Consider the following 17,560-nt stretch of genomic DNA (forward strand, 5'->3'; position numbering starts at 1 on the left):
TTCCTTCCTCCTCCTTCCTTCCTTCCTTCCTGCCTCCCTCTCTATTTCTCCCTTTGCTTCCTTCCTTCCTCCCCCTTCCTTCTTTCCTTTCCTTTCCTTTCCTTTCTTTTCTTTTCCCTTCTTCCTTCCTCCTCCTTCCTTCCTTCCTTCCTGCCTCCCTCTCTATTTCTCCCTTTGCTTCCTTCCTTCCTCCCCCTTCCTTCTTTCCTTTCCTTTCCTTTCCTTTCTTTTCTTTTCCCTTCTTCCTTCCTCCTCCTTCCTTCCTTCCTTCCTGCCTCCCTCTCTATTTCTCCCTTTGCTTGCTTGCTTCCTCCCATCCTCCCTCCCTCCCTCCTCCTCCTTTCCTTCCTCCTTCCCTCCCTCCCTCTTCTTTCCTCCCTCCTCTATTTCTCCCTTCCCTTCTTTCACCCCTCGCAGCTGAGACCCGGGCAGCGCGCAGGGAGGGAGGCGGCGGCGGCGGCGGCTGCATCCAGCGGGGCTGCGGGCCGGGTCTTCCCCAGCAGAGGTCGTCGGGAGGACGGCGGGGTTGCGTGGCTGGCTGGCTCCTCCCTGTCCGGGGCCGGCGGGGGTCCGTTTCATGGAGCCGGGCCCGGCGGGGTGGGTCGGCGGGCGGCTCGCGGCTCCGGGAAGCGGCGCCTGGGCCTCTCCAGGCAGCCCTGGAAGAAGCCCGAAGCCGCGAGGCGATGCCGGCCTCTTGCCCGCCAACGCTCGGGGTCGCCCGACTCGGGTGACCGAAGCAGGTAGGAGCCGCAGAGCTGCGTTCGCACGACCGGGTTAGCCCGGGTTAAGCTGGGTTTTGCGGGGAAGGGGTTTGCCTTGTACAACGAGAGGCAGGTCGGAGCTGGCAGGCAGGGAGAAGAGGGGTCGGGGTCGGGGTCGGGCCAGCTCTGGGTCGTGTGAAGGGGACCCCCAACCCGTTCACTAGGCTCAGATTAAGACCTGGTCGTTTGGGGGGGTGGGGGGGGAGCCCAACCCGGGTCCTGTTAACCCCGCGTGGGGCATCGCTGCAAATCACACCCTGGTTTGGGAGAAACGTGTCTTGTGTGAATGCGGCAAGCGGCGCCTGCGATTCCGCCGCTTTCTGCTAGCCAGCCCCAAGAGCCACATTGAACCCGGCCTGGCTCCAGGTAGGAGCCCTGCCTAGCCACGTGACCATCTTTACGGCAGGTTGATTCCTCAAGGTCTGGAAGAGAGGCAGGTTGATTCCTCAAGGTCAGGAGGAGAGGTGGTTCCTGGAATGCCGTAACCTGAATCAACTCCAGATTGGTTTGAACCGGCCAGTTTTAAAACCCTAAATAGACCTAAACCACCATCCACAAAAGTCTTTTTAACCAGACCCAGCCTGTCTTTCTCAATCCTGTTCCAAATGGCACAAACATCCCTATTATTTCTAGTAAGGATGACGGCTAGTCCTCAAACTATAACCACAATTCCATTGCTAAGCTTCGTGCTTTTGAAGTCAGTCGTGCCAGATTTTAGCAATTTTTTAAAATGGTGAAGCCATTAAGCGAATCACACGGTCGTAAAGCGAATCCGTTGACTTTGCTTGTCGGAAGCCGGCTGGGAAGATCGCATGACCCCAGGACCTTGGCAGCTGTCATAAAGACATGCTGAGCACCCGGATTTTAAATCTCACGACTGTGGAAATGCTGTGACGGTCGTAAGTGCGAGGACTGGTCGTAAGTCACTTTTTTTAGTGCCGTCATTTCAAACGGTCGCTAAACGAATCGTAAGTTGAGGACTTCCCTGTAAGATACTTTGGGATGTAAAGTTCTGGGGTGCCTCTGACAACAGAGGCACAGCTCAGCCCAGAATTTCCGTTGCTAAATGAGACAGCTGTTAAATGAACATATACATACACATACATACATACATATATACATACTATATATTTTTTAAAAGTTTTCATTGCTGACACAATATTTTTTTGGGAAGTAGCTACTCACTTCCATCTGGGTGGCAAAAGTAAAAAAGGAATTGAAAGCTGGTTTGGTTTAGCAGTTAAGCCATCAGGCTGAAGAGCGGGAGACGGTGAGTTCTAGTCCCTCTTTAGCCACAAAAACCGACTGGGTGACTTTGGGCCAATCCCCAGGAGACGGTGAATCCTAGTCCCGTCTTAGCCATGAAAACTGGCTGGATGACTTCGAGCCATTCATTCTCTCTCCGCCCATTCCATCTCACAGGGCTGTTATTGCTGAAAAAATTGGGCGGAGGAAGGTGCGTTGGATATCTTCCTTGCTCGAGTTATTTATAACAATAACAAAGGTGGGATATTACAAATAATTTTTTAAACAAAATTCTTTTTCAGAGAAAAAAAACTGGACAATCATTTGTCCGGGATTATATAGGGTCTCCTGCTTGAGCAGCGGGTTGGACTAGAAGACCTCCAAGGTCCCTTCTTAGCCCTAGGATTATATGAATGCCAAAGCTCAGGACAGCCTTTGGGTTAAATTTCTCCTTCAATCCTTTTTCTTTTACTCTGCAGATCCAGCCGTGGTTTGATAGAAGCGGAAGTGCACCACGTTTCCTGCTCCCACTTCGGGCAAGCTGTGAATCATGGGTCCTCAGGAAAAGCCCAAAGATTTGTAAGTTACAATTGTGTGTTTCCTTTGCGTAAGATGCTCTTAAGCCACTCCAGGACGTGACGTGCTCGGATACAAGAATTGAACCCACAAGCTGCATTTGGGGTGGATTTCCTAGAATCCTAAGCCGCTGTTTGGGTGGAAAGAAATTTTAGCAGCTCTGAGATATGATGGCTTGCGTACAGATGGTCCTCAACTTACGACAGTTCATTTGGCGACCGTTCAAAGTTACAACGGCCCTGAAAATTACTAATTTAAAAATCCTTGCACCAATGCAGCAGGAAAAGTCGTAAAGTTGCAAAAGTCACTTCACGCATTTCTCGTTTAGCAACATACATGCCGGCTCAATTGCGGTCGTAAGTCAAGGACTAGCTGTATTTAAGAGGGAGGGCTTGTTTCTGAGCATGTGTGGAGTGTTTCTCCCCCCCCCCCCGGTCCCCAGCTGAACTTTTTGTGTTGAGGCTTTCAGAAGCTTAGGAGCTGGTGCTTTCCAGCGGTGAGCTGATGTTTGTCATGCTACAAGTGTGTGCTCGTACGTGTGTTTTGCCTTTTTTTTCCCCAGGCCAGGCGGAAATCACGCTTCAAAAGTCCTACATTCAAAATTTGCAATTCTCCCATTTGAATACTTTCTGAATCCTACAGTTCTGTCTATCTCCTTTATTTTTTTGGTTGAGTTCTATTTTTTTCACTGCTCCAATAAACTCTGCTTTGATTTTAACATCCAGCTTCATTCTAATATCCCAGATAAATTGAAGGTCGACACTGTGAAAAAATGAAAATGATTGTCATAATAAACAACAACAACAAAAAGCCCTCTTAGCCATCTCTCGTTTCAAAAGCTTCCTCCTGTCAACTCAAAGCTCACTTTAAACTATTTATTTTATACCCCCCCGTCTAAATTTTTGTCTTTTCTACCCCTTGAGGGCGACCTGATGTCAAGGGTAGTAGGAATTATAAATTGGTACGACAGGCCCCCTCTTACCCGCAGTATTAATTCTTTATTACTCTCCTAGACCACAAAGGGAAAAAAAAACATCTACCTTTTAATTTCGTATCTGTGTCACTGGGCTTCCTTAGAGGAAACGAATTGCATCTAAAGCAAAGTTTCTCAATCGTGGCAACTTTAAGATGTAGAATATAGAGGAATAGGATTGGAAGGGACCTCGGAGGTCATCTAGTCCAACCCCCTGCTCAAGCAGGAGACCCTAACAGAATCGGAACAACAGAGTTATTTTTTGAGAACATTTAAAAACATTGGGAAACACGCAGCATTTGGCCTCGCCAGCTAATGACTAATATTTGACTAGTGACTAATATTTCCACTATGCTAGGCGTGGTTGTTTGAACAGTGTCCTTTTTAAAAGATATTTTATTTATTTATTTATTTATTTTTGTTTAAAATGCTGTGAATTTTGCGTTCACTGGCAGCATTTCTGTGGGTTTTCTTTGCCGCTGTTCGCGCGTCTCCTGGAGAATTTCCTTCCCGCCCCGATGAAATACGGACTACTATTGGCTAAATATTAAACCTGAAGCCACTGTCACTTTACGCCTTTACGTACACTTTGCATGCGCAAGCTTGCACACTCACACACACAGGTAGTCTTTGATTTATGACCGTCAACCAGAAAGTTTGCCATGAAGTGGTGCAATTGATAAAGTGAGGCATCGTGGGAAAGAACCTTTCTTGTGGCGGTCATTAAACAAGACATTACTTGACTGGGATTTGTAATCTTCCCTGCTGTTTTCCCCCATTGATTAATGTCTGTCTGTCTGTCTCTCTCTCTCAAAATGTCTCATCTATCTATAACTATATCTGTCTATCTAAATCTCTCATCTGTTTATTACTATCCATCTCTCATTTGTTTGTCTATCTCTTCTCTCTCTCGTCTGTCTGTCTATTGATCTGTCTGTCTGTCTGTCTATCACTTATCTGTTTGTCTGTCTGTCTGTCTGTCTGTCTGTCTCTATCTATCTACCGTATCTATCTATCTATCTATCTATCTATCTATCTATCTATCTATCTATCTATCTATCTATCTATTATCTGTTTGTCTCTATCTGTCTGTCTGTCTATCACTTATCTGTTTGTCTGTCTGTCTGTATCTGTCTATCTATCTATCTTCTTTTCTATTCTATTCCTATTCTGTTTTATTCTATTATTTATTCTATTCTATTCTATTCTGTTCTATTCTATTCTATTCTATTCCATTCCATCTATTCTATTTCCTTATTCTATTCTATTCCATTCCATTCCATTCATTCCATTCTATTCTTATTGTATTTCTGTTCTATTCTATTCTTATTCTTATTCTATTCTACTCTTATTGTATTTCTATTCTATTCTTATTGTATTTCTATTCTTATTCTATTCTATATTCTATTGTATTATATTCTTATTGTATTCTTATTGTATTTCTGTTCTTATTCTATTCTACTCTTATTGTATTTCTATTCTATTCTTATTGTACTTCTATTCTTATTCTATTCTATATTCTATTCTTATTGTATTCTTATTGTATTTCTATTCTTATTCTTATTCTATTCTATTCTATTCTAATTTTCTAGTTTTTATTTTCGATTCTCTATTCTCTGATTTCTATTCTATTGTACTCTCTAGGCTGTGTGGTGGAGTGGGTAGAGTCTAGGTCTGGTGATCTGACGGGGGGGGGGTCTCTCCTTCCAGGTTCCACTGTGTGGGAATCATATTTTTTCTACTGGGCTTAGGAACCCTCCTTCCTTGGAACTTTTTCATCACAGCCATCCCGGTGAGTCCTGCGTTTGGGAGACAGTCTTGGGCAATCGGAGGAGCGGAGACCGTCTGCTTTACATCCTTTTTTCTCCTTCCGTAAAGAGACTCGCGGCCACAACTCAGCCCCACAGTTCTGTTGTTAAGTGACGCATTTGTTAAGTGAGCTTCGCCCCATTTTACATCCTTTCTTGACCCAGTTGTTAAGTGAATCACTGCAGCTGTTAAGTTAGGAACGGTCGTTAAGCGAATCTGACTTCTCCGTTGACTTTGCTTGTCTGACGGTCGCAAAAGGGGATCCCATGACCCCGGGACACTGCGACTGTCGTAACTATGAGTCAGTTGCCAAACATCTAAGTTTTGATCACGTGACCGTCACAAGTGTGAAAAACGGTCATCGGTCCCTTTTATCAGTGCTGTTGTAACTCTGAACGGTCACTAAATGAGCTGCTGTAAGTCAAGGAAAGCATAAGTGCTTTCATACTGGTCATCCCTGGCTTGCGTCCGTTCGCTTAGTGACCGTTGAAAGTTGCAAGAGCCCTGACGACAAGGGACTTACGACCGGTCCTCCCACTTAACAACCGTCACAGCATCCCCACGGTCACGTGATCAAAATTGGGGCGCTCGGCCACCGGCATGCATTCACGAGATCGTGCGTTCACGACTCGCTTAACAACTGTCTTCCTTAGCAGCAGAAATTCTGGTCTCCGTGGTGGCCGTAAGCTGAGGACTATCTGTAGGAACAGGCCAGGATGGGAGGGATGGAAAGCTGCCCCTCTTTATACAAAAGAAATGGCTGATTGCATTGAGCACAGGGTTGGGATAGATGTCCTCTTAAGGTCCCTTCCAATCCAGTCATTTCCTTGACTCTTAGAATGCTTTCCACCCAATTCTGCCATTTCCCCCCCCCTTAACCTACATTTGTTTTGATGGGAGGGGGGGTCAGGAAGATAAACTAGGTTTGTTAAGCCTAGTTAACCCCCCGTTACATCCTCAGGGCCAACGGGGTCTCTAGAGCAGTGTCAGTGCACAAAGGATGCTGGGATACATTGGTTTTTTTTTCCAAAACATGCTCTCTTCTAATGAAACACTTTCTCTCCCGCCAGTATTTCGAGAAAAAACTCGGGGGGAACTGCTCTGCCGGGTGGGAGGCGGCTGGGAATCAGACAACCTCGAACCCGCCACCGGGGTCCGGCTGCAAAGACGAATTCAGCTTCAGCAACTGGCTGGCCCTCCTTTCTCAGTTGCCGTTGCTGCTCTTCACCTTTCTCAACTCCCTCCTCTACCGATGGTGAGACACGTTTCTGTCTACGTTGGAGTTGCTTTTCTCTCTGCATTTGACTCGCCGACGGCCTCTTACCACGTTTCTCTCTTTGGAGCTTGAGCATTTTAGCCCTGCTCAGGGAGAAGGGCCTTGCAGGATCCCAATCTGGGTCGGTCACCTGGATCGGAGGCTTCGTGTTCGGAGCTTTCAGACTGGTGCTGGAGCCCCTCCTGAGGGAACGTCTCTCTAGCCGAATGTGTGCTTTGGGCTATTGTATGTGGGATAGGAATAGAATAGAATAGAATAGAATAGAATAGAATAGAATAGAATAGAATAAGAATAGAATAGAATGAATAGAATAGAATAGAATAGAATAGAATAAGAATAGAATAAGAATAGAGTAGAATGGAATGGAATGGAATAGAATAGAATAGAATAGAATAGAATAGAATAGAATAGAATAGAATAGAATAGAGTAGAATGGAATGGAATGGAATGGAAATAGGAATGGAAATTAGAATAGAATAGAATAGAATAAGAATAGAGTAGAATGGAATAGAATAGAATAGAATAGAACAGAAATACAGAGCAGAACAGAATAATAATAGAATAGAATAGCATAATAATAGAATAGAATAGAATCTTAGAATAGAATAGAATAGAATAGAATAGAATAAAAATAGAATAAGAATAGAGTAGAATGGAATAGAATAGAATAGAATAGAACAGAGAGCAGAACAGAATAATAATAGAACAGAAATACAGAACAGAATAGCATAATAATAGAATAGAATAGAATAGAATCTTGCAATAGAATAGAATAGAATCTTAATAGAATAGAATAGAATAGAATAACAGAGTTGGAAGGGACCTTGGAGATCTTCTAGTCCAACCCCCTGCTCAGGCAGGAAACCCTATACCATTTCAGACAAATGGTTGTTCAATCTCTTTTTAAAAACTTCCACTGTTTGAACATTCACAACTTCTGAAGGCAAGCTTTTCCACTGGTCAATTGTTCTCACTGTTAGATAATTTCTCCTTAGTTCTAGGTTGCTTCTCTCCTTGATTAGTATTTATGTGTTGCCTGTTGTGTGTGGCTTTTTAATTGTTGATCGATGGTGTTGATGATTAAGTTCACATTCACATGTCTTTTTTTCCCCCCCTTGCAAAGCATTTCGGACAAAATACGTATTTTGGGCAGCCTGACGGCGATCCTGTTCCTCTTTGTGCTGACCGCCATCCTGGTTAAGCTGACGATGTCGCCCCAGAGTTTTTTCTCCATCACCATGGCAAGCGTCTGGTTCATTAACTGTGAGTTGGCTCTGGCTAATTCCTCTCCAGCATTGATGAAGTTACCTAGCTGGATCATGAGATGTCTGCAAGAAAACCACCAAGCACAGAGATCCCGCCCCAGGGACCCCCAAATTCCTCTCTGTTACATCTCTGAGATTTTGGGCTTTTGTCAAATCCTCATTTGCCCACCCCACTACCCCCCAAAACTCTGGGCAGCCTGCTTCACACGGTTGTTGTGAGCGCGAGGATTTGATTCCTGGTCCTTCAAAATCTATTGGGCCGCAACTCCCAGAATCCTTAGCCAGCATGTCAGTAGAGGGAAGTGTTAGATTACAGGGGTCTTCAAACTTGGCCCTTTGACTTGTGGACTTCAACTCCCAGAATTCCTCAGCCAGAATGCCTGGCTGACTGAGGAATTCTGGGAGTTGAAGTCCACAAGTCATCAAAGGGCCAAGTTTGAAGACCCCTGCTTGTGGGACTTCAACTCCCAGAATTCCTCAGCCAGGCATGCTGGCTGAGGAATTCTGGGAGTTGGTCCACAAGTCATAAAAGGGCCAAGTTTGAAGACCCCTGTGTTAGAAGGGTGTAGGCAGCAGCATTCAGCTGCGGAATTCTGGGAGGTGAAGTCCACCTGTGTTAAAGTTGTGAAACACCAACTTAGAGATCCGTTCAAAAGGAGATTGTTATCAGCAATATATTTTCTTTTCATCCAAATAAATGGGATATGCAATACAGTCGCTCCTTGACTTGCCACCACAACGGAGTCCAAAACTTCTGTTGCTAAGCGAGGAAGTTGTTTAGTAAATTTTGCCCCATCTTACGACACGGGGCACGGTTCAGTGGGCACGGTTCAGTGAAGTGCTGCAGTTGTTACGCCAGCCCCATGGACTTCGCTTGTCAGGCGGTCGCCAAAGGGGATGAACGTGACCCCGGGAGACCGCAACCGTGATATTATGAGTCAGTCGCCAAGCGACTCCATTTTGTTCACGTGACCATGCGGGATGCTGCGACGGTCGTTAAGTGTGAAAAACAGCCAGAAGTCACTTTTCCCAGTGCCGTTGTAACTTTGAACCGTCACTAAACGGATGGCCGTAATTCGAAGACGGTGTGTAAACAAAGTAGTCTCATTCTTGACGTTGTCCTCCTTTTTTTCCCCGTCAGCCTTCTGTGCCGTCCTGCAAGGAAGTCTTTTCGGCCTGCTGGGGTCTTTTCCGCAACGATACAGCACCCTGTTCCTCAGCGGTCAAGGGATGGCTGGGATGTTTGCCGCCATCGCCATGTTGCTTTCCAAGGCCAGTGAGTATCTGGGGTCTGGAAACAGCCATGGAAAACCCAGCCCCGGTGTTTTCAAGTCCTACCTCTTGGGTCCGTGGAGATTTTCACTCCTCCGGGTGAAAATTATCCCAAAGGTGCTTTGGGATCAGAACTGAAGAAGCTTCTTGGAGGAGAAGCGAAATGTTTTCAAGGGAAAAAAAAAAAGAAAGTCCAATTGCCTCTTGGAAAAAAGGGTCCTTTGGGACGCACAGCCACTTTTCTCTCCAATTTAGGTGGATTGGACGATCAGTCGTCTGCCCTGATCTATTTCGTCACCCCCTGTGCTGGGACCTTAGTTTCGATTGGGTGTTATCTCTTTCTGCCCCACCAGGTAAGATGAGATCCCTCTTAATAGAATAACAGAGTTGCAAGGGAACGTGGAGGTCTTCTAGTCCAACCCCCTGCTCAAGCAGGAAACCCCCAGGCCAGGGGTAGGCAACCTTGGCTCTTTTGTGACTCGTGGACTTCAACTCCCAGAATTCCTGAGCCAGCATGGCTCAGCTTGGAAACCTCTCCCTTTCCCCTCAGCGTGGCTGGCTCAGGAATTCTGGGAGTTGAAGTCCACGAGTCATAAAAGAGCCAAGGTTGCCTACCCCTGCCCAAGACCATTTCAGACAAATGGCTGTCCAGTCTCTTCTTAAAAACCTCCAGTGATGGAGCACCCACAAGTTCTAGTTGCATGCTGTTCTGCTGGTTAATTGTCCTCACTTTCAGGAAATTTCTCCTCCGTTCCAGGTTGCTTCTCTCCTTGATTAGTTTCCATCCGTTGCTTCTTGTCCTGCCTTCTGTTACTTAGGAAAATAAGTTGACCCCCTCCTCTTTGTGGCAGCCCCTCAAATATTGGAGCACTGCTATCATGTCACCCCTAATCTTTTTTTTTTACCAGACTAGACATCCCCAGTTCCTGCAACTGTTCTTCATAAGTTTCAGCCTTCAGTCCCCTGATCATCTTTGTTGCTCTTCTATGCACTCTTTCCACAGTCTCAACATCTGTTTTGTATTGTATTGACCAAAACTGGACGCCCTCTTCCAAGTATGGTGTTAGCAAAGCCTTATAAAGTTCTTATAAAACATCCCCTGGTTTCCCAGGGATCATTTTCAAGTTCTAAGGTCATGCTCTGGGATTTCCTGGTGGCGCTCCGTCCAATAGAACCGGCTTGGCTTTTTGAGAACCGGATTGGTCAGGAGCTCCCAGCAATCCAGGTGACCCTTGAAAGACCATCGGTTCTTCTTCTTCTTTCCCTGTAGTCCTTCACTCGTTACTATCTGGACAAGAGACCACCGGAAGATTTGGGATATGAGCTGGAAACCAAGGCAGTTCTTCTTTCGCCAGGTGGGACATCTGAAATAAAAATAAAAATAAAAATGGGGAGAATTGAGAAGTTGTCAACATTGGAGATTTTTGTGTTCTTTGTATGCTTTGGTCTTGCGATCCTGGTTGGTTCAAAATCAGCCTGGTGATCTTCCTGTGCTGGACTCAGAATTCTGGGAAATGAAGTCCGAAAGACAAATGGGCTGACCGCAGGGAATTTGACTGGGTCTTTTTCCCCCCATTCTCCAGAATCTTAACATCAGATGGGGGTTGAGGGCTGAAAACAGAGTTTCTCAACCTTGGCAGTTTTAATAAAGGTGGATTTTGCCTCCCAGAGTTTCCTCGCCAGCGTACTTTAAGATGGGGTGAATCAATGCAGTTGTTAAGTTGGTAACCCAATTGTTTGTTTTTTTCTTTTAATTTGTATTTTATTCAAATACAAAGAATATGACACATAAAAATAATACAACACATATAAATCTAAATAAAAAAACAATATAAAAAAAATACAAATACTACAGCGCACCCCCCCCCTGGAGACCACTTTTATGACCTATATTTCTTCTCATATAACAACTAACAATATGCAATATATTTCAATTGTGCCCTTATCCCCTCCAAAAGGGCATATATTCTCGAGCAGGTGTATTTATTCGCTTTGCCTTCCATCAAAACTGTTTTTATAAAATCATCCCATATTTCATTATAATTATTTACTTTAATCATCCCTTGGTGACACAATTGTTAAGTGGATCCAGCTTCCCCATTGACTTTGCTTGTCAGAAGATCACAAAAGGGGATCGCGTGACCCCGGGAGACACTGCAACCCGTCATAAATATGAGCCGGTTGCCCAAAGCGTCTGAGATTTTGATCACGTGATCCCGGGGAATGCCTCGACGGTCCTAAGTGTGAAAAACGGCCATAAGTCACTTTTTTTTTCAGTGCCACTGTAACTTAGAACAGTCACTAAACGAACAGTTGCAAGCCGAGGACTACCTGACGATTAAAAAGCTGCAGGGTTTGATTTTGATTGGCGCCCTTGCTTTGTGTCTCTTCAGATCTTGTGGCAGACAGTTCCAAAGGAGAGCCGCTCAACGTGAAGAATGGGAACGCCGGTGTTGTGGAGCAGGATGGCTCGGCTTGCCCGCCAGAAGTCATGAGTGGAGGGAGTGGGGTGGGCATGGTTGCCCCCAACCCCTCCCTCTTCAGCGTCCTCAAGAAGGTAAAAACCATGTGGAAGTTCCCGTTTCAATTCCTGGTAAATAGGACGGGGGACGGGGAAGAGATGGGTCATGAAACAGGAAAAGCCCTTTTCTGCAAAATCATAATCATAATAACGTTTCATCCATAATCGCGCAGTTTCGATGGCCAGCTCGCGATATTTTGTAATTTTTCCAGTTCTTTGTCTTCGATTGATATCGCTGTACCAGGAGATGCCAGAGTCGAAGAAAAAGAACTGGAAAAAAGTACGAGTGGGAGTCCACCCATTTTAAAACATGTTTGCTGGGGAATTCTGGGACTTGAAATCCACCCATCTTAAGGCACGCTGGCTAGGGAATTCTGGTAATTGGAAGTCCACCCATCTTAACGTGTGCTGGCTGGGGCATTCTGGGAGTTGAAGTCCACCCATCTGAAAGTACATTGGCTGGAGAATTCTGGGACTTGAAATCCACCCTTCTTAAAGCACGCTGGCTGGGGAATTCTGGGAGTTGAAGCCTACCCATGTTAAAGTTGACAAGGCTGAGAAACCGTGGCTTGGATTAAATGTTCCTTGGTCACACGACTGTTATTTACATCAATTTGTTTTTGTTGGTTTCTGGCCTTTTTGGTCAGTTTTTGGCAGAAAAACGGCCATTGGAACAAATGTATCCACTTAATGACCGCCCCATTCACTTAACAACCGTAGCAGAATAAATTGGAAAACTGAGTCAATCACATGGGCGCCTTGACTTATCGACCGTCATGACTTGATAGATATTCCAGGCTCCATGAAGGTCATAATTTGAAAACTGCCTTTACACTGGGGCTTGGTTTGCTCTGGAATTGTGCTCCATTTGATGCCGGTGGAAGGGAGACCACAGAGTGATCCGGATATTGAATGCGGTCCATGTTCACATCGCAGCTTCTGCTTTTCCACTTCAGATTTGGCTGCTGGCCCTCTCCATCGTTATGGACTTTTCTATTACCCTCTCGGTCTTTCCAGCAATTACCACGAAAGTCGTCAGCTCCACTCAGAATCCGCATTGGCGTGAGTCATGGGACCTTTAATTACTGGACAGGGCTGGTCTGCATTGGCTGGAGCTGGGGCGGGAGCAAGGGGGGGGATTTGGGGAAAGGGATCTGCTCCGAAGCTCATCTCCGAGTTGAAGATCAGGTGGTGGGAAAGGGCCGTCTCTAAGGAGGTGCTGGGGGCTCTCTGAGTTTGGTTTCTTGCAGACGTTTCATGACCCAACTAGGTAACATCATCAGTGCTAGAAGGGAGGGGAGTTTGAGGGGGAGGGGGGGAGGACTGTCAGGTCCTTGGTACTCTCTGAGCTTGGCTGTTTTCTTGCAAATGTTTCATGACCCAACTAGGTAACATCATCAGTACTAGAAGGAAGGGGTGTTTGTGGAGAGGAGGAGGACTGGGGGGTCCTTGGGGCTCTCTGAGCTTGGTGGTTTTCTTGCAGACGTTTCATGACCCAACTAGATAACAACATCAGCAATAGCGGCAAGTGGGGTTGGCTCTCTTTTTACATTCTAGTGGGTCGCCCTGTCAGTATTGTTGGGAAAGGTGAGGTGTTGGCGGTTTCCCGGTTCGGCCGTTTTTATTGACAGCTGTTTCTGTCTGGAACTTGGAGGGCTGAGCTAACTTGATTCAAGACACGGTCTAACTCTTCTGTGGGTCTCCCCATCTTCTCCCCACCTTAGAGGATTACTTCACTCCAGTTTGCTGCTTCCTTCTCTTCACTGTGATGGACTGGCTGGGGCGGAGTTCGACTTCCTACTTCCTCTGGGTGAGCAATTGGTGGCAGGAGTGGGATACATCCCCAGCTAGGCTGTTTCCCACAAAGGGGAATTGGGGGAGGGGGGCATCAAGGGCAGGCCTACAAATAGTCCTCGACTTACAACGGTTTAGTGACCCTTTGAAGTTTTGACGGCACGGAGACAAGTGACTTAGGACTGTTTTTCACACTTAACGACCGTTTGCAGCATCCCTATGGTCACGTGATCCAAATTCGGAGGATTTGGGCAACCGGCATGCATTTATGACCGTTGCAGTGTCCCGAGCTCACGTGATCCTCTTTGGTAACTTTCTGACAAGTGAAATCAAGGGGGAAGGCAGTTCACCACAGTGTTGTTAATAGCTGCAGTGATTCACTTAACAACTGTTGCAAGAAAGGTCATAAAGCGGGATAAAAGTCACTTAACTGCTTTGCTTAGCAACCGAAATGTTGGGCTCGGTTTTTTAAATCTTCCTTCCTGTTTAGGGTTAAGGGGATAGAAAATAAAAGTTTGGTCTACTGGTTGAGGCACCGGGCTAGGAACTAGGAGCCGGGAAGTTCTAGTCCCACTTTATCCATGAAAGCTAGCAGGGTGACTTTGGGCCAATCACCAGGAGACAGTGAGTTCTAGTTTTGCCTTAGGCAGGAAAGCTGGCTGGGTGACTTTGGACCAATCACCAGGAGACAGTGAGTTCTAGTTTTGCCTTAGGCAGGAAAGCTGGGAGGGTGACTTTGGGCCAATCACCAGGAGACAGTGAGTTCTAGTCCCACTTTATCCATGAAAGCTGGGAGGGTGACTTTGGGACAATCACCAGGAGACAGTGAGTTCTAGTTTTGCCTTAGGCAGGAAAGCTGGCTGGGTGATTCTGGGCCAATCACCAGGAGATGGTGAGTTCTAGCAGATGGATAGATGGATGGATGGATGGATGGATGGATGGATGGATGGATGGAGGAGCGGGCAGGCAGGCAGGCAGGCAGGCAGACACAGAGAGAAGAGATAGACAAATGAGAGATGGATAGAGATAGATGAGAGATTTAGATAGATAGATAGATAGATAGATAGATAGATAGATAGATAGATAGATAGATAGATAGATAGATAGATAGATAGATAGATAGATAGATAGATAGATAGATAGATGATAGACAGACAGACAGACTGCTTTATTTCTAAGCAACGTGGTTTTCTCTCGACAGCCACAGAAGCACCTTCGGCTCCTTCCCGCCGCAGTGGGACTCCGAATCATCCTCATTCCCATGTTTCTTCTGTGCAACATCCCGAGAAAGAGTGACTGGCCTGTGCTTTTCCCCCACGACGCCTGGTTTGTGGTCCTGATGGTGGCCTTCTCCCTCTCCAACGGCTACTTCGTCTCCCTCACCATGTGCCTGGCCCCCAAGTGAGTAGGCCTCCCCGATTCCTCTCCCAAAGCAGGACGCGATTAAAGCGAAATTCCAACCTAGAACGAAGGAGAAACTGCCTAACGGTGAGAGCAATTAAGCCGTGGAGCAGCTTTGCCTTCAGAGGTTGTGGATGCTCCAGTGACTGGAGGTTCCCAAGAAGAGATTGGACAGCTGTTTGTCCAGAATCATAGAGAGCGGTGTTTCTCAACCTTGGCAGTTTTCAGAAGGGTGGACTTCAACTCCCAGAATTCCCAAAGGTGGAGAAGGAAGAAAATGGGAGGGAAGGAAAGAAGGAAGGAAGGAAGAGATAGAGAAGGAAGAAAAGGGGAGGGAGGGAAGGAAGGAAGGAAGAAGAAAAGAAATGGTAGAGAAAGAAGAAAAAGATGCAGGCCGGGAAGGAGGGAGGGAGGGAGGGGAAGGAAGGAAGGAAGGGAGAGAGGTAGGTAGGTAGGTAGGTAGGGAAGGAAGGAAAGAGGAAAAGAAAGAAAAAAAGAAAAAGAAAGTAAGTGGGAGGGAGGAAGGAAGGAAGAAAGGAAGGAATGAAGGGAGGAAGAGAGGTAGGGAGGGAGGAAAGGAAAGGGAGAAAGAAAGGAAAGAAAGAAAGGGAGGGAGGGAAAGGAAGGAAGGAAGGGAGAGGTAGGTAGGGAAGGAAGGAAAGAGGGAAAGGAAGAAAAAGAAAGAAAGAAAAATAAAGAGAAAGAAAGAAAGAAAAAGAAAGAAAGAAAAAGAAAAGGTGGGAGGAAGGAAGGAATGAGAAGGGAGGGAGAGAGTTAGAGAGGGAAGAAAGGAAAGGGAGAAAGGAAAGAAAGAAAGAAAGAAAGAAAGAAAGAAAGAAAGAAAGAAAGAAAGAAAGAGGGAGGGAGGGAGGAAGGAAAAGCTAGAGAAGAAGAAAAAATGGAGGGAAGGAAGGAAGAAAAGAAAAAGTAGAGAAGGAAGAAAAAGAGAGGCAGGGAGGAAGGACTTCCAATTTGGACCTTAATTCTCTCCTCCAGGCAGGTCCAGCCGGAAGAGAGCGAGCTGGCGGGGGCCATCATGACGTTTTTCCTGGCGCTGGGACTCTCCTGTGGAGCAGGGCTCTCCTTTCTCCTCAAGTTGCTTCTTTGACGGTCTCCATCCCGCCACTCCGGCTCTTGAAGCCTCCAAGGGCGGCTGCGGAGGCCCCCCCTTGCACTATTTTCCTCTAAGTCCCCCCCCCATGTGGCAGCTAAGACACCTCCTTTGTGATGAAGAAAAACCAGATTTATCGGGCCATAACGCTTTCTCCAAGGTCCCCCCCTTTATTTATACACATACATATACTCCCCTTTTTTTTTGTGCCTTTGTGTGTGTGTGTGTGTGTGTGTGTGTGCCCCGTCTTTTTCTGTAGACATCTGAATGTATTTGGAAAGAAGCATTCTGGATTTTTGCAGCTAACATTTCTGTGAAACGTTGTACAAACGTTGGAGGCCACCTCAACAGGCTGTGATGGAAAGGGTGACTTTACTCCGGCACTTATTATTTTGTGACGCACAACAGCTCGACTTGCTTGAATACACGGCTAGATCAAGCTTGTCTTAAGCCCTTGTCGTCTGGACGTGTGGGAATTGCAACTCCCAGAATCCCCCTCGTCCTTTGGCAGATTGGCTAGGAGTTCTGGGAAGTGACATCCCAACAAAGGATCTCTCAGAGGCAACAGTAGATTCCTTCACGGGAATGCTGGTTAAGTCAAGGTCTGGGATCTTGGAAATCTGCCAGATTTAGAATGGTAGCCTCTCTATCGTGGTGGTGGTGATATTAAGTGTATCCTAATTACTGTTGTGGCCTAACAACAGTTGGATGGCTCCGAAGATGGCAAAAATCGCAAATAGGGAAGCGACCTTTGCCTCTTCCCCATTTTGAACAGATCTAGTAAGTGAGCCAGATTAAATCAGGACAAAAAAACTTAAAAGCGTGTCTTTTGTGTTTTTAAAAGGGACATCTACTTGCATGTACAATACTGATTTTTTAAAAAATATAATTATTTTGCTGTTACTTCGGGGAATGGATATGGGGAAGATATTATGTGCTCTCTAATAAAGGTTTTTTTTTAAAAAAAAAACAAACCCACAAGTTTTCCGTTTTTATTCCATTCACACCCGCAGAAAAATGTAACCCAAACTTTATTTCCCCAGAGAAGCGTCTCCAATTGCTATCTGCTCATATTTTGGGGGAGATTAAAGAGATGATCCCAGACAAAAACGGTTTGTCAAAATTGGCCTGGTGGTTGATATTATTTTTCAAAAAAAAAGTCCACAGGAACCAGCCACTGCACATCTGAGAAATTACAGAAAGAGTGTTGTGTGCCATTAGTACGAGGAGGATGTTGTGCGCACACTTGGGAAAGTGGCTTGCGTAAGTCGTGGTTAACCATGGATTTCTGAATAGAATCACTGTCTGCCTCGCCTTTTTGTATGTCACTTGGAGAGCTTTTTCCGTCAGAGGTATGGAAATACTTTAAATAATTCCCCCTCTCAAGTTGCTTGGCCTTAAGATTATTCTTCCGAAAAGCAAATTGATCAATAAACGAGATAGAGATGAAAATTAATTATTTTTTTAAGATAAGATAGACAAACGTCATGCACCAATTCTTCCATTGGATGTAGTTTGATGGTCTCTCTTTCCTGTGTTCTCTGCGCATAAAAGCT

General features: G+C 45.7%; 2 protein-coding genes across 2 annotated transcripts in view; both read left to right on the plus strand.

Moving 5' to 3' along the window:
• NPAS4 (neuronal PAS domain protein 4) overlaps window positions 1-2,502 on the plus strand; it is a 15,835-nt gene extending 13,333 nt beyond the window's left edge. The window contains exon 8 of the mRNA XM_015831734.1: window positions 2,486-2,502. Within this exon, the coding sequence (XP_015687220.1) occupies window positions 2,486-2,502 (17 nt within the window). The remainder of the gene's footprint in view (window positions 1-2,485) is intronic.
• Window positions 2,503-2,556: 54 nt separating this feature from the next.
• Window positions 2,557-16,167, plus strand: SLC29A2 (solute carrier family 29 member 2). The gene is made up of 12 exons (XM_015831735.1): window positions 2,557-2,585; window positions 5,266-5,347; window positions 6,435-6,619; window positions 7,764-7,903; window positions 9,047-9,181; window positions 9,433-9,530; window positions 10,448-10,532; window positions 11,571-11,734; window positions 12,655-12,760; window positions 13,423-13,508; window positions 14,694-14,893; window positions 15,890-16,167. Exons 1-12 carry the CDS (start codon window positions 2,557-2,559, stop codon window positions 15,999-16,001), a joined length of 1,422 nt encoding a protein of 473 aa, XP_015687221.1. The 3' UTR covers window positions 16,002-16,167.
• The last annotated feature ends 1,393 nt before the right edge of the window (window positions 16,168-17,560 follow it).

This window comes from Protobothrops mucrosquamatus, unplaced genomic scaffold (assembly GCF_001527695.2).
Source record: "Protobothrops mucrosquamatus isolate PMUCROS unplaced genomic scaffold, P.Mucros_1.0 scaffold_278, whole genome shotgun sequence".
Taxonomy (NCBI): Eukaryota; Metazoa; Chordata; class Lepidosauria; order Squamata; family Viperidae; genus Protobothrops; species Protobothrops mucrosquamatus.

What these genes read in the sequence shown, in the direction of transcription:
- SLC29A2 (XM_015831735.1), top strand. Translation starts at nt 2,557, where the DNA reads ATGGGTCCTCAGGAAAAGCCCAAAGATTT. An exon ending in CAGGAAAAGCCCAAAGATTT is followed by an intron (nt 2,586 to 5,265) that starts GTAAGTTACAAT and finishes CTCTCCTTCCAG; the next exon opens with GTTCCACTGTGTGGGAATCA. An exon ending in CACTCAGAATCCGCATTGGC is followed by an intron (nt 12,761 to 13,422) that starts GTGAGTCATGGG and finishes TCCCCACCTTAG; the next exon opens with AGGATTACTTCACTCCAGTT.